At 62.9% G+C, this 20,606-nt stretch overlaps 3 protein-coding genes across 3 annotated transcripts; 2 read left to right on the top strand and 1 right to left on the bottom strand.

Annotated features, from left to right (window-relative positions):
- Positions 1-15: 15 nt before the first annotated feature.
- EXOSC1 (exosome component 1) lies at positions 16-2,640 on the top strand. Its single transcript, XM_075504745.1, has 8 exons — positions 16-146; positions 487-602; positions 778-852; positions 1,487-1,575; positions 1,807-1,840; positions 1,976-2,026; positions 2,109-2,193; positions 2,332-2,640. Exons 1-8 carry the CDS (start codon positions 116-118, stop codon positions 2,436-2,438), a joined length of 588 nt encoding a protein of 195 aa, XP_075360860.1. The 5' UTR covers positions 16-115; the 3' UTR covers positions 2,439-2,640.
- A 563-nt stretch (positions 2,641-3,203) lies between these two features.
- On the bottom strand, positions 3,204-5,789 carry PGAM1 (phosphoglycerate mutase 1). The gene is made up of 4 exons (XM_075504726.1): positions 5,549-5,789; positions 4,993-5,267; positions 4,305-4,485; positions 3,204-4,206 (listed from the first exon to the last, which is right to left on the bottom strand). Exons 1-4 carry the CDS (start codon positions 5,685-5,687, stop codon positions 4,037-4,039), a joined length of 765 nt encoding a protein of 254 aa, XP_075360841.1. The 5' UTR covers positions 5,688-5,789; the 3' UTR covers positions 3,204-4,036.
- Positions 5,790-6,136: 347 nt separating this feature from the next.
- Positions 6,137-17,947, top strand: RRP12 (ribosomal RNA processing 12 homolog). Its single transcript, XM_075504725.1, has 34 exons — positions 6,137-6,418; positions 7,485-7,720; positions 7,817-7,900; positions 8,145-8,221; positions 8,406-8,511; positions 8,682-8,798; positions 8,914-9,052; positions 9,363-9,490; positions 9,788-9,886; positions 9,967-10,058; positions 10,136-10,247; positions 10,412-10,509; positions 10,638-10,752; positions 11,011-11,153; positions 11,575-11,696; positions 11,852-11,916; positions 12,027-12,189; positions 12,288-12,442; positions 12,824-12,891; positions 13,087-13,180; positions 13,386-13,544; positions 13,658-13,738; positions 13,821-13,926; positions 14,070-14,177; positions 14,299-14,456; positions 14,782-14,873; positions 14,986-15,144; positions 15,299-15,471; positions 15,610-15,726; positions 16,064-16,113; positions 16,405-16,483; positions 16,740-16,807; positions 17,235-17,317; positions 17,522-17,947. The coding sequence occupies exons 1-34, from the start codon at positions 6,211-6,213 to the stop codon at positions 17,622-17,624; spliced, it is 3,957 nt and encodes a 1,318-aa protein (XP_075360840.1). The 5' UTR covers positions 6,137-6,210; the 3' UTR covers positions 17,625-17,947.
- Positions 17,948-20,606: the final 2,659 nt, after the last annotated feature.

Raw genomic sequence — 20,606 nt, 5'->3', positions numbered from 1 at the left:
GCAATGCTCCGTGCCGGATAGGGGAGAACCAATAGCCGTGCCGCTTACAGCGCGGCCTCGCTGCCGCGGACCAATAGGGTGAGGACTTTTTACGGGCGCACTCTCGGCACCGAACATGGCGCCTCCCGGTCGGTACTGTGTCCCCGGTGAGTGCGGGCCCGGGCGGCTCGGGGAGGTGGCAGGGTGCCCGGAGCAGGAGAGGGGGATCCTGGAGCGGGGGGTGCCCGGAGTAGGAGGCGGGGGCTCAGCGCTTGGTGGTGCCCGGAATAGGGGAGGGGGTGGCCCGGGCGAGGAGAACGGGAGAGGGCGGCCGGGAGCCGCGGAGGGGGCTGCGTGGAGGGGGTTTGCCCCGGGGCGTGCGGGAAGGGACTGACCCGGGGCGGGCGGCCCCGCCGCATTGGGCCGGCCAGCAGCGGGCACCGTGGCCGGGGCGGGGCAGAGCCTGGGACCCCTGACAGCGACAGCCCCTGCGCACCCGTCCCTCAGGCGAGCGGCTGTGCAGCGCGGAGGAGGCCACGGCTGGCAGCGGGACTTACACCCGGCACGGCTTCATCTTCTCCTCGCTGGCTGGCTGCCTGGAGAAAAGGAGCGAGGACAGCGGGGTGAGCATGGCCGCGGCACACGCTGCCCTTTCCTAGAGCCAGCTGCCGGGCGCCGAGGCTGCGCAGCCCCTTCCCAGTTGGGGAATTGGGCTCCAACGGGGTTTGGCCGGTGCCCGCTGTGAGCCCGGAGCATGGGCTGTGCCCCGAGCTAACCCTCGTGTCTGCTGCCCTGCAGCTGCCCGTTGTGTCAGTGGTGAGAGACGCCGAGTCCCAGCTCCTGCCCGATGTGGGGGCCGTGGTGACGTGCAAGGTAGGGCGCCGGAGTGCACTGCGATGGCAAACGGCACAGCCTGTGCTCTCTCTGCCTTGTGCTGATCTGTGTTCCTGCGCACTGTGGGGCGGGATGAGGAGCCCCTGGGCTCGTTAGTACCCTCTGCACGACTCCCAGCAGGGCAGAGGCAGCCCAGTGACTCCCTTGGGTCCCTCGCTCACAAAGAAGCCAGATATTGGCATGGGGGACACCTGCCTCTCAACATTCCCTGCCCTTGCTCTGCCCCCAGGCTGAGGTGGGCTGAGGGGAGGTTTTTCTTTGCTCTCCCTTCCAGAACTCTTTCTGGGGCAGCTTGGAGAAAGGGTGGCACAGAGCAGGGATTAATTTCCTTACGGTCCTGATGGTGGGAGAGGGACTGGGGTCACAGCAGGTCTTGGCCTTATTCGCGTGTCTTGAGTTGCACAAGTATCATCTTCCTCGCCTGGCTCGCTGCCAGGTGTCCCACCTCTGCCGCCACTACTCTGGTGACAAGGAGGAAGAGGCCGAGTGAGACACGAGCTCCCCGCATGCAGCCCTGTCCTGCCTGCACCCTGCCCTTTCCCTGCCTGGAGCGGGGTGCGCTGGGGTGAGAGCAGGCCTGCGCTGGCACTGATTCCCCCTTTCTTCCGGGCAGGTTTGCAGCATTAACTCCCGCTTTGCCAAGGTGCACATCCTGTATGTTGGCTCCACGCCACTGAAATCCACCTTCCGGGGGACCATACGGTAGGGAAAGGGCTGGGTTCCCCGTGGGATGGGGTGCCCAAGCACCCCATCCTCAAGGGGGGAGGAAGGCTTTTCTGGGCAGCGCAGCCGGCTGCCCTGGCAGGAGCTCTGCCCCGGGCAGGTGTCCAGCAAGTCCTGGCGAGCACCCAGGGAGGCCGGGGCAGCTCCTGCCACGGGCTGGAGAGTCGCCTTCGCTCACTGGTGCTCAGATCCCTCCATCTCCTTTTTCAGGAGAGAAGATATTCGAGCCACGGAGAAGGATAAGGTCAGTGAGGCTCTGCCAGTGACTCTGCTGCTGCAGCCACCCCCACTCCTTCGTTCTGCTGGTGGGGGGCACTTGTCCCACCGCTGACGAGCACCCCGACACGCTGTGCGGTTTTGCCTGCTCTCTCCTGTGCAGGTCGAAGTGTACAAGAGTTTCCGCCCCGGTGACATAGTCCTGGCCAAAGTCGTATCCTTTCCCTTGGTGCCGGGACAGGGGATTTGCTGGGGTCCCCTCGGGGAAGCCTTTCCCTTAACTCCTGTCTAACCAGATCTCGCTGGGGGACGCGCAGTCCAACTACCTGCTGAGCACGGCGGAGAACGAGCTGGGCGTGGTGGTGGCGCGCAGCGAGGCAGGTAGGGATGGGCCACGGGGCCCGGGCTCGGACAGTTCTGCCTCGTCCCCCCCCAGGAGCAGCTGATGCGGCCGCCTCCCTTTCCACATGGAGGAACGCAATGTGGGGAAGGGGAACCCCTGACATGTGGTGTCCCCAGGGGTGCAGATGGTGCCCATCAGCTGGTGCGAGATGCAGTGCCCGCGGACGCACACCAAGGACCTCCGAAAGGTGGCCCGCGTGCAGCCCCAGTTCCTGCAGACCTAGCAGCCCCCAAGGGGGTGCGGGGACCCTGCAGGGCAAGGGGCTGTCGGGCTGGGGTCTGCGGGGCCAGAGCAGCCCCTGGGCTCCAGCCTCCTCCACGTGTGCAAGAAGCTGGAACGGCCAGCCAGGCCCTCGCTGGCAGGATGGATTTTCTATTTTTGGATAATAAATATTTCTTGAGAGCTCCGTGCTCTGCTCGGTTACAGCCCGGCGGGGTGACTGTGGCTGCCCGTAGCCCGCTGGTCTGGCTCCTGTGGCGGAGCTGTTGAGGGGACAGCTTCCCCAGCACTGCGGCGGGGAGGAAGCACGTGCTTCCAGCCCGCTGCTGGGGAAGAGGAACAACCCAGCAGCTTTGCCGCAGCGAGGCGAACGGCAGAGCTCTGGTTTGCGGCTGGGCGGCCAGGCTGGTTTCCCCACAGCGGTGTGGAAGGCGGAGAACAGCTCATCTCCCTGCCCCTGCGCTGATAACCGGTACAGGCTGCGGCTGCGCTCAGCCCCGGCGTGCCGCATCTCCTCCGGCCACACGTGCCCTGCCTGCCTCCGGGGACGAGGGCGTGCCGCGGCCAGAGCCAGTCAACCACCCTGGCAGCGATTGGGGAGCTGTGCTTTGCTCCCCCGAGCCCAGCGCACCTTCTGCACCCCCACGTCTGCACCCGGCAGCAACTGCTGCCTCACGCACACGTGACAGGAGCCCCAGGGAGGTGCTGGGCGGCACAGGGAGCCCCACATGGCCGGGAGCACGTGGCAGAGGAAAGCACCGACACCTCGTTATTGCGCATTACTCTTTATTGAACTGGAACAAGACAGCTGCTATGGTCGGACAGTTACACTGACCCCGTGCAAGCCCAGGCTCGCGGCGCCGGCAGAGGGGGAGGCCACAGCGACAGGGCCAGGTACACGCGCGTGGGATAGGGCACAACGGCACCTGCTTCACCAGCAGGACCAGGATGGGCTTCGGCTGGGGGAAGTATGTGGTGGACACAGACATCCAAACAACCCGCTCCCTCCCTCACCCTCATCCAAAGGCAATAAGTTAAAGCAGGGGCTGGCAGAGCTAGGTCCAGAGTCACGAGTACCACCCTTGGGTGCTGTACCACATGCACCAAAACACAACCCTTCCAGTGTCTAACGCATCCCGGTCCTTGTGCCGCACACCCACGAGGGATGGGGTACCCATCTTGGTCGCTGCCTGTGCTGCGCTCTCCCCACTGCTCCCGGGATGACTAGATCAAGCAACAAAACTACAGTAACCGGGTGACGAGAGCTGCCGGGGAAGCAAAGCAGAGGAGGAGCCTGGCAGGGCGAGGGATTGCTCGGCGCATCCCCCTGCAGACAGGGCCCGAGGGCTGGGATCTCGGCGCGGGGAGGTGTGCGGTGGCTGCCCGGCAGAGCCAGGGCTCCCCTTCACACCAGACCTCCGCGTGCGTGGCCCCTCGGCCCGCAGGCTGTCTGCAGAGGGGAGCCTGGTCCCGAGGGAACGGGCCTAATCCTGGGGAGCTGCTCCAGCTCCGCGGCTCCAAGTTCCTACAGCTGTGGGGGGTGTGCACAGAGGGGTGGGGGACGGCGGGGGGCTCTACTACGTGATAGCCTGCTGCCCCCTCTCACTTCTTGACCTTGCCCTGAGCAGCGACGGCCTCCATGGCCTTGCGCACCGTCTCCTCATCCCCCAGGAACTGCATGGGCTTGACGGGTTTCAGGTTCTTGTCCAGCTCGTAAACAATAGGGATGCCGGTGGGCAGATTCAGCTCCATGATGGCCTCTTCCGACATGCCTGCAAACACAGAGGCACCGTTGCTCGTGGCCCTGCTCGCACAGCGCCAGCTGGGGCAGCAGGGAGACCCCCACGATACCCCTGCAGGGCTAACGTACCTTCCAGGTGCTTGACAATCCCACGCAGGCTGTTGCCGTGGGCAGCAATAAGGACTCGCTTCCCTTCTTTGATCTGCGGGACAATTTCCTCATTCCAGAAGGGCAGAGCCCGGGCGATGGTGTCCTTCAGGCTCTCGCATGTTGGCAGCTGGTCCTCTGTCAGGTCAGCGTAGCGACGGTCCTGGGGGAACAGCCACGCTCATGCAGCAGCCCAACGCAGTTTGGGAAGGCGGCGGCAGGGCCTTCATCCCCCCACACCAAATTCTCTGCCTGGGGACCTGCTACATGTAGGCAAAGCCAGGCTTGGAAGCAAGGAAGCGTCTTTGAGGTTTGAGGCTGCACTCAGCTACAGTCAAGGCTCTAAGCCCCTCTTAGGGAAAGCTGCACATCGCTTGCTCTGGGCAAAGAGACCAGAGCAAACATCTATACACAGGTCACGGGAGTAATGATTAACAGAGGTATCGTCCCTTCCACTCTGAATCTGCCTGTACAATGCCCAGGGGTTCAACTCTCCAGGGAGGGAGCGGGACAAACTCAGCCCAACGCCAACCAACACCATGCACGACAGTCCTGGCTGCCGCAATGGAGACAGAGGAGACCTCGTGGAGGAAGCCAGACCACGCTGCAGGGACCTAAGGTGGCTTTTAGGAGCCTCCCAGCAAGGCGGATGAAGAGCAATGGGTCTTACCTTGCAGATGGTGCTGTAGAAGGGGTGATCTGACTGCATGGGAGGTGGAGGGATGTCGTACGAGCGCCTCCAGATCTTCACCTGCGCCTCGCCGTGCTTCGCCGCCGTCTCAGCCTTGTTCAAACCAGTGAGAGCCCCGTAGTGCCTCTCGTTCAGGCGCCAGGTTCGGATAACGGGTAACCACATCTGATCGATGGCATCCAGGACGGTCCAGAGGGTACGGATGGCCCGTTTCTGTACCGAGGTGAAGCAAATGTCGAACTCGTAACCGGCATCTGGAAAAGACCGGGGAAGTGAGTGCCGGGCGTTACGCAACCGGTTAGGGGCCAAGGGCGGCGGCCTCACCGCACCGGTACCGGTGGCGGGAACGCGACTGGTACCGGAGAACCACGGTCCCCCCTCCCCCCGTCCCAGTACCTAAGGCTCTCCCCTCGGTATTGGAGCCGCCCCCCGGCATCGGAGGGCCCCAAAACCACCCCCATTAGGCCCGAGGCGGCCGCACACCACCACCCCCCCCAGCCTACCCCTCCCCCCCCCTTTTACCGGTCACCGGTACCTCGTAAGGCCTCGCCGCCGCGCCGCGCCTCTTGCTGACCGGCGGGGCTGAGATCGGCATCGTACCAACCGCTGAAGCGGTTCTCCAGGTTCCAGGCGCTCTCGCCGTGGCGGACGAGGACGAGGCGGTAGGCGGCCATGGCGGAGGAGCGGAGCTGAGGGGAGGCCGGTGTGCGCGCGCGCTCTCTCCTCACGCTGCCGCCGCTGCTGCCGCGCGCGACTGACGCTACCGGCGCTGCCCCGCCCCTCCCCGCGCGGCAAGAGGGGAGGGGGGGACTAGCGCGCATGCGCAAAGCGGCGGGCGGGCGGAGGCGCACGTAGCGCATGGTGCGGCCGCGAAGGGCGGTGCGACCTTCAGGGCCGTGACGTCACCGCGCTGTAAGGCACACGCAGTAACCCGTTGTGGCTGCTCACCCGTGCCGGGCGCCGACCCGGCTGCGGGCTCGGTGTGAACGGTTCCATACGGGTGCGGCACCGGCGGCGCCTTCTCCCCGTGCGGGGGGATATCAGACAGCCCCTCTTGCTGACGGCTGCCCCTAGGCCCCTCGGGTCTCCCATCCAAGCCCCAACCGGGGGCGACCCCGCTTAGCTTCCCCGACAGCGCTCCCCACCCGCCCCGCTGGGAGGCGGCCAGCCCTGAGGGCAGCGGTGCCCTCACTCAAGATGGCGGCGGGCGCCGGAAGCGGAAGGGGAGGGGGGCGTGGAGCGGCAGCACGTGGAGCCGGTTCCAGCATGGCGCGGAGCGGGCGGCTCCGCTCGGGCGCTGCCGCCAAGCTGAAGCGGTGGCGGAAGGGCCACAGCAGCGACTGCAACCCTGAGACCCGCCAGCACCGCCTGGCCGCCCGCAGCCGCTTCTGCAGCCGGCCCGCGGGTGAGGGCAGGGAGGCGGGCAGGGGCCCGCGGAGCGGGCAGGAGCGCGGTGCGGGCAGCTCCCTGCCTGTGCCCGGCCCTTCCCGACGGGGCCTGCGGGGGCGCGGGGGGGCTGCGGGGCGAGCCTTTGGGTCCCCGGCTCCCGAGAGCTGGGGCGGGGACAGGAGGGCCCGGAGCCGCTAACCCCCGAGCTGCAGCCCCGGGAGGCGCAGGCAGCAAACCGGGGAGAACCGGCCCTGCGGCGTAACGATTGTGTCCTCGTTACCTTCACCGTGACAGCGGGCCTGTGGACGTGAAACGGGGCGCGGCCTGCAGCAATGCCTGTCACCCTGCCGGGGCCCGGTGCAAGGCCCTGCCCGCAGCCCGGGATACGTGCTGTCCCAGCAGCGTGACCTCCCTCAAGGCTCAGGGCAGGAGCGATTCGGCTCCCAAAAGCCCATGGCCGTGCCTGTGAGTGCTGCTGCGGTGTCTGGCACGTAGAGGAACGCGACAGAGACTCCCGCTCAGAAAGGCTGCGTGATGGGGGAGACAAACCTCAGAGCATCGCAGTCTGCGAGGGGCTGGAGTTTCACAGCCCTGGCTGCTGTTGGCCAAGGAGATCTTTCTCCTGCCGATGAAGAAACGCCTCTCACAGCACGCGCTGTCCTCTTGCAGCTTGTTGCGAGCTGGTGTCTGTGACTTAGAGGGATGCGAAGCCTGTGCCTTGGCTGTCTGGTTGCTGGGGCTCTGGGTGGAAGAAGATAAACGGGGCAGAGTACCTGGAGCACCGCAGCGTTAAAGCCTTGGTACACCAGGATGTGTTTGTGAGGGCGTGATGCTCTCCTCCATCAGAGGAGATGGCTGAATTGTGCCCTGGTTTGTTTTCACAGGAATTACGAGCTCTCTCCAGTTATCACTGTGCTTTCTCCATCAGGAGGAAGCAGCATCCGTGTCCTGTGTGCTGGAGATGAGCTCCAGCCAAGCTGGTCTGGCTGAGAGGGGAAGGAGCGGGGGACGTAGGGGGTTTTGGGGTGAATAGCAGAGTAATACAACTTCACGGTGCTGAGCATACCTGTTTGCCCTGGCAGAGAAGAGCAACTTGACAGTAGATGCGGTGAAGCTGCACAATGAGCTGCAGTCGGGGTCCCTGCGTTTGGAGCGGCCGAGTGGCAGCGCTCAGCTCCGTATGGAGGAGGACGATGCTGGGGAGGCCGCCACGGAGAAGTCCTCCGGCACCTTCCTGAGTGGGCTGAGCGACTGCACCAACGTCACCTTCAGCAAGGTGCAGCGCTTCTGGGAGTCCAACTCTGCCGCTCACAAAGAGGTACGGGGAGGAGCAGGGCCAGGTGGGGGTCCAGTAGGGATGGCCCCCCTGGATGTGAGGCTGAGGGTGCTGACCTGCTCCACTTGCTGCTCGTAGATCTGCGCCGTGCTGGCAGCTGTGACAGAGGTGATCCGCTCGCGGGGGGGCAAGGAGAGCGAGACCGAGTACTTTGCCGCGCTGGTGAGTGATGGTCATGGGGAGGAGGCGTGAGGGGAGCTGCTGTTGGCAGCATGGGTGGGCTCTCGGGAGGGGTGGTGGTGGAACGTGCTGTGCTCATAGCCAAGGCCCTGGGCATTCTTCTCCAGCAGAGATGCTGTTGGGCGGCTCTGGTTTCTCTGCTCCTCTCCCCAGTGCTTGGGGATGGGGAAGGGCTGGCCTGGCGTGAACCCCTGCTTCCCCTCGCTCACCCCTCCTCTGTTCCCAGATGACCACGCTGGAGGCGGTGGAGTCCCCCGAGTCACTGGCTGCTGTCGCCTATCTGCTCAACCTTGTCCTAAAGCGGTGAGTGACTGGCAAAGGAGTGGGGAGAGCTTCCTGGCCCCATCATGGAAGAGGGGCTGGTGCCGTCCCCCTTGCCAGGCTGGGGAAATGACCCAGACGGGGTGGGCTGGGGATGTGGTTCCCTGTGAGACGGCCACCAGCTTGCCTGCTCCTCGCACTGCTGATGTACCCCTTCTCCTGGCAGGGTCCCAAGCCCTGTGCTCATAAAAAAGTTCTCGGACGCCTCAAAAGCCTTCATGGGTATCGTGTCCTCGCAGGCCTGCAGCAGCTCCACTTCTGCCCTGCGATGGGTGAGTAGCCAAGAGGCAGCCAGCCGTGCCAGCTCTGTCCAGGTGTCTGCTGAGACCTGGGGTTGAGGCTGCTGCCGTAGGGTGGTGCTGGGTGCTCGGCCTGAGGCTGTTGCAATGAGGGGGGCTCTCTGTGGGGTGATGCCAATGCCCCTGCTGCTCCCTTGTCATAGGTCCTGTCTTGCCTGGCCACACTGCTGCGGAAGCAGGACTTGGCAGCCTGGAGCTACCCCGTCACCCTCCAGGTCTATCACGGCTTGCTGAGCTTCTGCGTTCATACCAAGCCCAAGGTGAGCTCCTGGTGTCCCTGGCTGAGGGAAGACGCTGCCTTTGAGGCTCATTTCTGGGGTTGGCTGTGCCTCCGGGGTCCGTGGCTTCTACCCACCTGGGCTCTTCTTCCCCCAGGTGCGGAAAGCGGCGCAGTACGGCGTGTGCTCTGTCCTGAGGGGCAGTGAGTTCATGTTTGGAGACGCGGCCCCTGAGCATCACCCCGCAGCACCCTCCACCGCCAAGTTCTGCGTGCAGGAGATCGAAAAAGCTGGAGGTGTGGGGCACTGGAGCAAGGGGTCCGCAGCTGATTGCGGGGGTCCTGCGGCCATGGGAGAATAAGGAGTTGAAGGGAAGAGGGGAGGGTGCAGCACCCTGGATTGCTGGGAGGGCATGAGATGCCCCTAGGGCACCTAAGGTGTTTTGGAGGGTCCTCAGCCATCTGTCCGTTGCTCTGCTCTTCCCAGAAGTCAGGGGCTGTTCACCCCAGCTTCGTGGGTCAGCCCCAGCTCTGTCATGGGGGCTTTCCTTCGGGCAGGGCTTTGCCACGCACTGCTACGGGCTCAGGCCTTGCTCTGCTCCTGCAGGCACCAAGGAGGCGACCACCACCCTGCACATCCTCGCCCTGCTGCGGGACCTGCTGCCCTGCTTCCCCGCGGCCGTGGTGAAGACCTGCTGTGAGACCTTGCTCCGAGTCATGACTCTCAGCCATGTGGTGAGTGTCCCCGCGCCAGGGATAGCGAGGGCAGCCCCTTTCCCCCTCGGCTGCACCCTGGAAGGGCTTGAACCCCCTCAAGCTGCCAGCTGGGAGCCTGAAAATGAGGATGCAAATGCGGAGGAGCCTGGGGCAGCCAGTGCTTGCTGGCCTGCCTGCTGTGGAAGAGGGAGGCTGAAGATGGGGCACAGTCACAGCTTCCCCAGGCAGAGCCTTATTTGGGGTGGGGGGTGCAGAGGGTGTGAAGGGGTGCCGCCTGCCATGGAGCCCCCCCTCTTGATGCCATGTCCTCTGCAGCTGGTGACAGCATGCGCCATGCAAGCCTTCCACAGCCTCTTCAGCGCCCAGGCCAGCGTGGCCTGCCTGCCGGCCGAGCTCAATGCCCAAATCATCACCGTGAGTGTGGGGCACTGGTGCGGGGAGGGACGGGGCTGGCAGTGCCGCAGCGCTCACCCACCCAGCCTCTGCTTCCCCAGGCCCTCTACGACTACGTGCCCAACATGAGTGACCTGCAGCCGCTGATGACCTGGCTGTCTACCATGGAGCGGGCGCACGTCAACCTGGGCAGGTGCGGGCAGGGGCCACGTCTGGGCAGGGGTAGAGGCGGTGGGTCGGTCTCTCACCCATCCGGTCTCTCTTCTCCAGGCTGCAGAAGGACCTGTGCTGGGCTCACCTGCCCCGGCTCTTCTCGGCTGCCATGAACTGCTTCCTCTCCCCGCACTCCCAGGTGGTGGCGGCAGCGGCGCAGACTCTGGAGGTACTGTGCAGGGGTGCCTCTTCCCGCTTGGCTGCCCTGGTCCTCGTGGGGGGGCTCTGCCCGGGGGTTTGGGGCTTGCCAGGGGTTTGTGTGCCCCTCCGCGCCTGCCAGGGCGGGAGGTCCGTGGTCCACTGCTGCCCTATTTTCCCTGTTTGTCCTTGCAGATCCTCCTGAGCGAGTGCGTTGCTCCTCACATGGATGACCTGGGCACCGTCTCTGTGTCTGCCCCAGCCCCGGCCGCCTACCTGTGCAAGATGTTCAGGTGAGGAGCGGTGGTGTGGGAGAGGCTGTCCCCATGGGTCTGGCTGAGCTCTGAGCAGCCTCTGCCTGGTCCCTGATTGATGCTGGGTTGGTCCCTGCCAGCGTGACCGTCTCCTCTCTCCTCCCCAGATCAGTGGAGGAGGGACTGACATATCGTTTCCATGCGGTGTGGGACGAGGTGCTGCGCGTGCTGGAGGTCTTCTTCGAGACGTGTGGGAAGCAGTGCCACCCCATCATGAGGAAGGTGAGCCAGGCTGGGAGGGTGTCAGGCTGATCCGCGGAGGCAGGTAGGGTGGCCATGCCACTGCCTGGGCTGCGTTGCGCTCTCCGGCTGCGGAGCGGGGCCGTCCCAGTGCTCTGTGCGTGGGCAGGGTCTGCGCAGCTCTGGGACTTGGCATGGGGACATGCAGGGCAGCTGGCATCCCTGGGCAGGAATAGTGAGTGACACATGCCAGACCTGCTTCTGTGGCTCCCCTGTGACCGTCCTGCCCTGTCCCCGCAGTGTCTCCGGTCCTTGTGTGACCTACGTCTCTCCCCACACTTTCCCTACACCGCTGAAGTGGACCAGGCGGTGGGGGCTGCTGTGAGTGCCATGGGCCCCGAGGTGCTGCTGGAAGCCGTGCCCCTGGAGATCGACGGCAAGGAGTAAGTACAGCCGTGGGGCAGCAGGTCCTGCGCCCGCTCCCAGCAGCAGAGGACACTGGTCTCCAGCTGAGAAACCATTTTTCTCTTGCACCTTTCTCATCTGCACCTTCTCTGACCTCTCCATGACCACTGCCCGCAGCACCCTTAGTGGAGTGCTATCCCTTTGCTTTCTTTGGCTCGTACTTTCTCTGTTTCCCCTCACTTCTCGTACTGGAGATGATCAGCTGCCAGTCTGTCCGTGATGGTGGCAATTTTGCAGGTGTTTATTACGTTTGTCTTCAGTCTCCCTGTGGTGCTGGAGGTGTTTGGCTCTGCCGAGCCTCCCTGTGCTCAGCTTTGGGGTTGGGCAGAGGTGCCCCATGCCCAGGGGCTGATGCCAGCAGTGCCCCGCGTTCCCCTGACCCGTGCCTTCCCTCCCCAGGGAGACGCTGGATTTCCCCCGCAGCTGGCTCCTGCCGGTGCTGCGGGACTACGTGCAGGGCGCGCGGCTCGGCTTCTTCACCAGCTACTTCTTGCCCTTGGCAGCCGCCCTGAAAAGCAGAGGTGAGGAGGGCGGCAATGGCAGGGGGGCCAGTGGGTGCGGTCCTGGGCTCCTGGGAGCCCCAGGGTGCTCCATGGGACCTCCCTTCCCTCCCCTGGGGTGGAGCGGGGCTTTGCCACCTCTGCTGTTCTGCTCATCTCCCCCTTCTCTTCTGCAGCCCTGGAGTTTACCCAGGCTGGGAAGAGCATGGAGGCCAAGATCTATGACACGCTGCAGTGGCAGGTAACGAGGAGTGCCCAGGAGCCCTGCCGTGGTGTATCTGCGGTGCCAGGCTGGGGAGCGGTGACTCGGGTGAAGGGTGCTGGCCTCCCACCTCTCCCTTTGCCTTCCAGGTCTGGACCCTGCTGCCCGGCTTCTGCACCCACCCCACGGATGTGCTGGGGGCCTTCAAGGGGCTGGCCCGCACCCTGGGCATGGCCATCAGTGAGCGCCCGGACCTGCGCCCCACCGTGTGCCAGGCCTTGCGCACCCTCATCCACAAAGGATGCGAGACAGGTTGGGGGGGCACAGCCCCTCGTGGTGGGTCCCTGTCTGCTGCGGTGACCTGGAGAGGGGAGGTGCTGATCTGCACCCCTTTGTCATCCTCTCCCTAGATGCGGAGCGGGCGGAAGTGGGTCGCTTTGCCAAAAATTTCTTGCCCATCCTGTTCAACGTGTACAGCCAGCCCGAGGAGGACGGGGGCAGCAGTGCTCAGCGCCGCTCCGTGCTGGACACCGTCCGTGCTTACCTGACCATCACCGACCCCCAGGTGAGGGGAGCCTGGGGCAGTGGGGCAGGCCATGCTGGCGCAGGCCAGTGTCTCCCAGCTGGACCCAGTTTGATGGGGCTGTGGTGGGTGCCTGACTGGAGAAGACAGGGAGAAAGAAGCTGGGCAGAGAGCAGCCCTTCCCTGCCCTCATGGGGTGGGAGCCCTTCCCAGCCGGCGGTCTGGGATTTCCCAATCTTGCAGCCACACCTGGCGCATCATGCACGAGCCCTTTGGGAATTTGCCCAGCTCTTTTTGGACCCACTGGTGCTTCTGGTCTCCACAAAGTCCTGTGGCAAGGCGCTTGCCAGGTGGATTGCAAATTCCTGAAAAAAGCACTCCCTTCAGTTAGTTCTGATCCTGCTCTGTGTGCCTGCCCTGCAGATGGTGTGCGGGTTCCTGCAGAAAGCCAGTGAGAAGCTGACCAGTCCTGAGAGCTCCGAGTTTGCCAGGTAACACCTGGGGGCTGGTGCTAATGGGTGAAGCTGCCGGCTTCCTCCTGGTGAGCAGCACTAGGGCACTCGTACTGTCCCATATGGGATGTGCTACTCTCGTGCATCCGATGAGACTCACAGCCAGCATCCCAGCTTGGTCGGGTAGTGTTAGTGATGCCACAGTTACCCACCTGATGTCCTTCCCTGCTGCAGACTCTCCATCCTGGACCTGGTGGTGGCAATGGCACCCTATGCTGATGAGCAGTCCCTGGGCTCCCTTTACCGCACCATCCAGCCTTCCCTCCAGGTGAGTCGGCCCCCAGCCCCGAAGGCGCAGGGGGTGCAGTGGGGCACCTTCTGCTTGCTGCCAGCTTGGACCCATGCTCCGGGAGGCTGAGCAGCTGCTAGAGGGGACAGGTCTCTGCTGGGTGGCGTGGGGTGCTGCAGGGGTCCCTTCAGACACTGTGGCGAGGGCCGCCCTGACGGCGGGGGCGTGTTGGCTGTCCCTGCAGAGCAAGGAGCGCAGCATGCAGAAGAAGGCGTACCGTGTGCTGGAGGAGGTGTGTGCCGCTCCCCATGCCCCCTGCCAGGCCTTCGTCCGCTCCCACCTGCAGGATCTGCAGGCAGCGCTGCTGGACTCGCTCAAGAGCGCAGCGTCCCCGGCCAAGAGGGTGAGAGCAAGGGCTGCAGCGGCCGAGCTGAGCCCCTGCCAGGAGGGGACAGGGCGGGGGCAGCCAGGTGCGTGTCCCTGCGTGTACCAGCGCTGGGCCATTTCTTTCTCCAGCCCCGGCTGAAGTGCCTGTTCCACATTGTGAAGCAGCTCTCCGCGGAGCACGAGCCCTTCATCACCGCCCTGGTCCCAGAGGTGAGCGTGGTCCCCAGGGGTCCCAGCTGATTCTGGCCATGGGGGGGGACAGCAGGGTTGTGATGTGCCCGTGTGCCTCCAGGTCATCCTCTGCACCAAGGAAGTGTCGGTGGGGGCCCGCAAGAATGCCTTCATGCTGCTCGTGGAGATGGGGCATGCCTTCATCCGCTTTGGGCCCACCCCCCAAGGTGAGCTCCAGCTCTGCTTACTCAGCCCCACGGCCGCTCCAGCCCCAGAGCGATCGGACCCATGCCCGGCACCCCGCTGAAACGGGCCAGGGATGCTGCTGGGCAGGGGGCGAGCGGGGGCCTGAGCCATTCCCTTCCTGCAGAGGCCATGCAGCGGTTCCTGCTCCTGGTCTACGCGGGGCTCACGGGCTCGGTCACCATGATCAGCTGCACGGTGCTGGCGCTGACCCGCCTGTTCTTCGAGTTCAAAGGTGAGTGGGAGCAGGAGGGCTGGGGGGACGGGGGCAGCACAGGGGGACGAGGCAGCACCCCTCCGGCAAAGGCAGGTGCTGGGAGGAGGCCGACTGTGGCTGAACCCTGCTGCGGTTGCAGATCACCTGGAGCTGAGCGTGGTGGAGCAGCTCCTGCAGAATGTCTGCCTGCTGCTGGCCTCCCGCACGCGGGACGTGGTGAAGGCGGCCCTGGGCTTCCTCAAGGTCACACTGCTGCTGGTGGACACCAAGCTGCTGGCCAAGCACGTCCAGGCTATGGTGAGATCCTGCGCAGGGTGCCTCGAGGAGGGTGGTGGGGCAGAGTTGGGGCTGCCTTGGGCAGCCAGGGGCATCTCCAGCTGCACCCTGCTTCTGCCCAGGAGCCAGGGGCACAACCTTGATCTCAGTGACTGAGAAGGCAGTGAGAAGGTCCCTTTCCTGAATGCTGGTATGGACCTGCCAGAGAACCGGCCCTGCCAAGCAGGGAGACCTCCCCACAGCCCTGCCTGGGGAGACGGCAGCAAGGTGGCCGTGCAGGGGAAGGGTGGGAGGCTGGGCGCCCAGGGCAGGGGTGCTTTGGTCTTGAGGGTTTCTGTCCTGGCAGCTGGAGGCCGTGGGGAACCTTTCAGACGACATGAGACGCCACTTCCGTATGAAGCTGCGAAACCTTTTCACCAAGTTCATCCGCAAGTTCGGGTGAGCCGGGGGCTCCTGGGTCACACTAGAGCCGCGCCGGGGCAGCGAGGGAGCTCCCTGGGAAGCGCTGCGGGAGGAGGTGGGCACTGACCGCTCTCCGTGCGCTCCTCAGCTTCGAGCTGGTGAAGGGGCTGCTGCCGGCCGAGTACCACAAGGTGCTGGTGAACATCCGCAAGGCGGAAGCCCGGAGCCGCAAGCAGCGTGCCCTGAGGCAGGCGGCTGCGGATACGGATGAAGAGGAGGCACCACCGGCACAGCCCAGAGGAGACAGGTAAAGATGGGCCAGGGGTGAAGAAGGAGCAGCCCCGTCGGATCTGGGGATGGGGACATCTCCAGCGCTGGGGTTGCTGTGTGCTGTGGGGCAGGCTGGGGTCTGCACCCCTGGGCTTATTCTGTCTCCATCATCCTCTCTGCCTTTTGACCAGCATGGAGGAGATCCTGGCTGACTCAGAGGACGAGGAGGAGGAAGAGGAGGAACGGCAGCGGAGTAAGGAGCGGAGAAAGCAAGCACGGCAGAAGGGCCAGGCCTGGCTGAAGGAAGGGGAAGAGGATGAGCCCCTCAACTTCCTGGACCCCAACGTGTCCCAGCGGGTGCTGGGTGAGGAGCGGAGCTTCAGATGTGGCTGGGGTGGGATGGATGGGGCGGGAGCTGGTGCGATGCACAGGGGCTCTGGGGGTACGCCCGCCCCTGGGAGTGGGTCCTTCCCCAGGCCCTGACGCACCTCTCTGTGAGCAGCTACCGAGCCAGGACCCAAGCGGTCCAGAGGAGTGAGCCACGACTTCCAGGTGTCTGAGGATGGGCGCCTGATCATCCATGAAGAGGAGGAGGAGGTGGACGATGATGAAGCCAAAGGTACTGCCTGGGCTGGCAGGGAACCATGCTAGACTTGCTCTGGTACTCTGAATGGTTTTCTTCCTGCCACCCATATGTGGGAGCGTGGGGAGGGATGTGAGTGGAAGCGGCAGGGGTTGGTGTGGCCTTGTGTCACATCCAGTGGCTCTCTTCTGGGCCACTGCCACCTAGGGGAGGCACCCCTCCCCATCACTAGGAGGGGGCTGGAAGGGGACATGGCCACCAGTGCCAGTTCAGCAGGGGCACCCTGCTCCTGCAGCCCGCTCTGGGGGCTGGCACAGTACTGGGACTCTCCTGCACCCACATCCTGTACTTGCCCTCTTGTCCTGTGCCGTAGGAGTGGACGAGGAGATGGCAGATGTGCTGCAAGATGTGGGTCTCCGCAGTGTGAGTATGGGGCTCATGGTCCTGAGGAGATGCTGGGGGAGCCTGGCTGTGCCAAACCCCTGCCTGTGTGTGCCGCAGCAGCTGCAGCTCTGCCCGAGAGGCCAGTGGGGACACCGGGCATGCGCCAGCTGCTTGGAGGGGTGCGGGAGGCTGGCTGGGGCATGGGACATGCGCAGGCAGTCTGGAAGGTTTCTGGGCCCCCATGGGAGGAAGCAGGAGGTCAGGGGTCTGTGGGAGGGCAGAACCGTAAGGACAAGCCAGCTGCAGGGTCCCCGCTGTCGTCTTCTGCAGAAGAAAAGCCAGAAGCGTCGGTTCAGAGAGGAGCCAGATGATGAGGAACCCGAGGCTGGGACCTACCCTCAGTACAGAGGTAAGTCCTTCATGTGTGCCCGGTCTGGAGCTCCCCAGGGGGGCAGAACCACGTACCCATCTTACTGGGCTGCTCCAGGGCAGCTGGAGCAGAGGTCTTTGCTCATGGGAAATGGTCACCCTTCTCTGCTGTCCTCATGCCCAGGAGCTGGAGGCAAAAACAGGAACAGCTTCCCCAGCCCAGGTGCATTCTAGCATAGGAGAAGGGAAGGGGGAGCCCTGGGACCCCTCTTCAACACACATTCCCTGTTTTCCAGCTGGAGGCTCTGGGATCCACCGGCAGCTGGACAAGGAGCCAGCCTTTGGTGCGGAGTACAGATCCAAGGTGAGGGACCTGGGGGGTTGCAGGGTTTGGGTGGGGAGATGCCTGGGGCTCTGCTGGGGCAGGATTGCTGCTGGCCTGGGGGGCAGGAAGCACTGGGTGTTTGCTGAGGGTCTGGTCCAGCAGTGCTGAGGCTGAGGGCATAAACTTCTCCTCCAAAAGGAGTTGCCAAACACTCAGTACCTGTGAACATTTCCAGCCCATCTTGGAGTCCTGGTCCTGCCCTTGCCATGCCCAGTTGCTGCTCACTGCTCAAAGCAGGTGTCTGTAGCATCATCTGGGTGGGAAATCAGTTCCAAGGGCCATGTGCTCAGCTGGCAGCCCGCTACAACATAGTCTTTGGGGTGGCCAGGTGCCAGGGTTGCACGAGGACAGGACACGTGCATCTCCCCTCGTGCTGCATCTTCTCCCATGTCACTGTCTCCCACAGAAAGGCAAAGGCGACGTGAAGAAGAAGGGCCAGCTCGACCCCTATGCCTACATCCCCCTGAACAGGGCTAGACTCAACAGGAGGTGAGACTAGCTGGGAAGGGCACAGGGTGGGGAACAGGGCCAAAATGCGGGTTTGATCCTGCTTTTTGTTGTTATGGTTTTTTGTGGGTCTGGGAACTCCCTGCCAGCCTCTGCACCGCTCCTTGCGGAGCTTGGAGCATCCCTGTGCATCGGCCGTGCCCAGTGCCCGTGCTAAGCCAGCCTCCTGCTCCTTCCTCCCTCCAGGAAGCGGGCAAAAATGCAGGGCCAGTTCAAGGGCCTGATGAAGGGTGCCCAGCGCGGGGCCAAGGCCGGCCGCAGGAACCGTCTGAAGGCCCAGCGCCCCTGAGGAGCCTCAGATGCTCTGCCTGCACCTGCCCAAGGATGGACAACACCCTGTGGCCTCTGGGCACTGGGGGACGGGGGCTTCGTGACTGGAGCAGGAGGAACTCCTCTGCAGGAGATGGCCTGCATCTGTTTGAGACTCACTGGGAAGCCACCCTGTCGTATTATGGACTCTTGGCCCAAGCCCTGCCCTCCTGTGCCTGGAGGAAGGTGCTGAGTGCCTGGTGCAGGGATGTGTGTGTGTGTGTGTGTGTGCGTGTGTGTGTGAGAGAGCAAGTAACATGTAATGAATTCTCTATATTGATAAATACCCACTGTTCCTACCCAGCCCGGATTCCTCCTTTCCTTCCCTTCCCTTAAGAGCTGTGCACACCGTGTCCCCCGTGCTCTGCCCGCTGCCCCGGTGCAGGGGGTCCTCGTGCTGCTGCCGCACTGCTCCCCATGGGGCTCACGCCTGCATCAGCCTGGGACCTGGGGCCGGAGCCCTCTGCCCCACGTGGGGCTTGCTTGGGGGCTGCCAGGAGCAGTGCTGCGGTATGGAGCAGTGCTGCGGTACGGAGCAGCGAGGCACTGCCCATGTCCCGTGCCCTCCTGGCAGACATGCAGTAAGGCTGAGTCTTGGGGTTGGCTAAAGAGAGAAGCCAGAGATGGTGAAAAGTCCTTTGCTGCAACCAGCTTCCTTATACAAACTCCCTCTTGGCAGCATCTTCTCCTGGATGAACAGGGTTTCAGCCTGCGATCTGTGCCATGGGGGGAGTGTCTGCCATTTGGCTGCCACTGGTTTTGGTTCTGCCTCTTGCTTTTCTCGTATCAGCCATGACTGGTTGCAGGGCAGAACAGTTTGCTGCAAATTTCTTCAAATTGGCTGGAAAACTGCTACTGCAAACTCCATGCCTTGCCCTTTCCCTTACCCGTGAGAGCTGGGAAAAGCCCTTTCCTCTGCTCTGACCACCTCCTGCCAGCTAGGCCTGAGCAGCACAAATAATCCTCAACCTTTTTAGCTGCCCAGCCATCTCAGGTTGGCCTGAGCATCTGTTTTTGCCCAAAAGATGGTGTTTGGCCAAAGCATGCTGACGAGAATGGAGCTGAGGTTATGGATACAGGTCCCATTGCTCACACTGCAAAGAACACATATATGTGAAAGTAGCTGGCTTTCCCTTCCTCTTCTATATTAAAAAGCCTTTAGTCCTTTGTCATTTCCTACCGTGGTAGCTTACATGCTGGAATTGCAACGCTTCTCAGGCTCCTAATAAGCTAAAGGGATTGTGCTTGTTCAGCCTCTTACTGCAGGCTTCTTTCTGGAGGCTGCAAATCCAGTTTTGTGGCTCTCATGCTTTTTGTTTTTTTCTAAGATCCTTTTAAAAGCCTGGGGGTGGAGGAGGAGCTCTTGTACTGGTATTGGTCCTGCCTTGTCAGGAGCACTGTCCCCTTCCTGCTTCCCCACCCAGGGCTCTCACTTGGACCCTTGAGCCCCAGGGCCATGTTGAGGTGCTGCTGCTCTAATCCTGCCAGAAGGGAGCCCACAGCCTGGCTTGTGGGACAGGCATCTGCAGGAGCATCTCCTGACCATGTTCAGCCAGCAGCAGCTACATCCATCTTCCTCTGCTGCCTGCAGCCTCGGCCTGATGCCCTCCCTCCCCTGAGGGCAAGGCAGGGGGAGACAGGCAGCAGTCACCTTCCAAGCCCCCAACACCTGTAACATGCGGCTCCAGGCCCACCAGAGCTATCTGTCTGTCTGTCTTTCTCTCCTTGGAGACAGGGCCGGGAGAAGGCTGTAGCTAATTTGTTTAAAAGCTCCAGATTACTCACTGTATTGTTCTTCATTTGCACGTTGTTGCTTAAATTAGTGCATGCCTGCGTGGAACAGAAGAGTTTCATTAGCACAGAGGATGGTGTTTGCCTGAGCTGGTGTCCAGAGAACAGATTCTTCTGCAACAACATCTTGTTAATCAGCTAATTAATCATGTAACGCAATAGAAACCCTTGGAGAGGAGACGTCATGCTGCCCGGGGAGGCTGGCTGCGAGTCAAGCCTGCTCCCCACAGCAGCTGTCCCTGGCAGGGAGCAGAGCTGCGTCTCGGGGGCCCGCGGGAGGCTGAGCGCAGCTCTCTGCTATGGGTCAGGGTGAGGGTGATGTGGGGTCCTGCCTCCTGCAGATGCCAGCCACAAATATTTTACAGTTACCTGCAGAGAAGCGCAAGATGGGGACCTGGAGCAATGCTTGGCATTCGTTGCTCAAGCTGGGAGGGGGCTGGAGGCCACCCATTTCTTCACCCAGCATGCCGTTAAACCATGCAACTCCTTTTGGCAGGCTACAGCAGGCACCGATAGCGTACCCGTGTTCAGCTATGCTCATGCAGGAAATTGTCACGAAGGGCTCTTAACCTTGCACGTACCAGCTGCAAAGCGGGAGGTCTCCGAGTTGTGGGCTGCAGGCATACTAGGCACACTCGAGGAGAGGCTGAGAGGACTAACAGGCTGCCCCTGGCAATGGCTGGGTGGCCCCTGGACTGGCTGGGACAGAGTTGCCGATGCCCACGTTGAGTTTTAAGGCTTAAAATCAGGAAGAGAAGGAAAACATCATTGTTTCCTTACCCTAGAAGCTACCTGCCTGGGTTGTGTCCACTGTGGCACGCTGCTGAGAAGGACAGATGTGCCCTGTGGGGCTGTGCCCATGCAGCATCCAGCTGGACCGCCACCTCCTCCAAGCATGCTGCAGCGTCTTTGGGGCTCCCCACAGGCACAGCCGGGTCTCCCCGGTTCAAAGTCAGGATTCGGCACACACCAAGGTGCAGGCATGGGAAAACTCTCCTGGGGGCAGCAGTATAAGAACCACCTTGGTGTTTATGCCAAAATGATTGGCAGTAGGATAATTAAGTGTTGAAGTTTAAAATGCCAAGGGACCACTCCAGCTGAAATTGAGTCAATTAAAAAAATGTCAGATTAATTTGTAGTCCCCTCAGCACTCTGATCTACAGTTTCAGTT

This window comes from Mycteria americana, chromosome 6 (genome assembly GCF_035582795.1).
Source record: "Mycteria americana isolate JAX WOST 10 ecotype Jacksonville Zoo and Gardens chromosome 6, USCA_MyAme_1.0, whole genome shotgun sequence".
Classification (NCBI taxonomy): domain Eukaryota; kingdom Metazoa; phylum Chordata; class Aves; order Ciconiiformes; family Ciconiidae; genus Mycteria; species Mycteria americana.
This window is presented reverse-complemented; position numbering and strand designations above follow the sequence as displayed.

What these genes read in the sequence shown, in the direction of transcription:
- EXOSC1 (XM_075504745.1), top strand. Translation starts at nt 116, where the DNA reads ATGGCGCCTCCCGGTCGGTACTGTGTCCCCG. An exon ending in GGGCCGTGGTGACGTGCAAG is followed by an intron (nt 853 to 1,486) that starts GTAGGGCGCCGG and finishes TCTTCCGGGCAG; the next exon opens with GTTTGCAGCATTAACTCCCG. An exon ending in ACATAGTCCTGGCCAAAGTC is followed by an intron (nt 2,027 to 2,108) that starts GTATCCTTTCCC and finishes CTGTCTAACCAG; the next exon opens with ATCTCGCTGGGGGACGCGCA.
- PGAM1 (XM_075504726.1), bottom strand. Translation starts at nt 5,687, where the DNA reads ATGGCCGCCTACCGCCTCGTCCTCGTCCGCCACGGCGAGAGCGCCTGG. An exon ending in CGGCGGCGAGGCCTTACGAG is followed by an intron (nt 5,268 to 5,548) that starts GTACCGGTGACC and finishes GGTCTTTTCCAG; the next exon opens with ATGCCGGTTACGAGTTCGAC. An exon ending in TCTACAGCACCATCTGCAAG is followed by an intron (nt 4,486 to 4,992) that starts GTAAGACCCATT and finishes CTGTTCCCCCAG; the next exon opens with GACCGTCGCTACGCTGACCT.
- RRP12 (XM_075504725.1), top strand. Translation starts at nt 6,211, where the DNA reads ATGGCGGCGGGCGCCGGAAGCGGAAGGGGAGGGGGGCGTGGAGCGGCA. An exon ending in AGCCGCCCTGAAAAGCAGAG is followed by an intron (nt 11,697 to 11,851) that starts GTGAGGAGGGCG and finishes TCTCTTCTGCAG; the next exon opens with CCCTGGAGTTTACCCAGGCT. An exon ending in TGACCATCACCGACCCCCAG is followed by an intron (nt 12,443 to 12,823) that starts GTGAGGGGAGCC and finishes CCTGCCCTGCAG; the next exon opens with ATGGTGTGCGGGTTCCTGCA.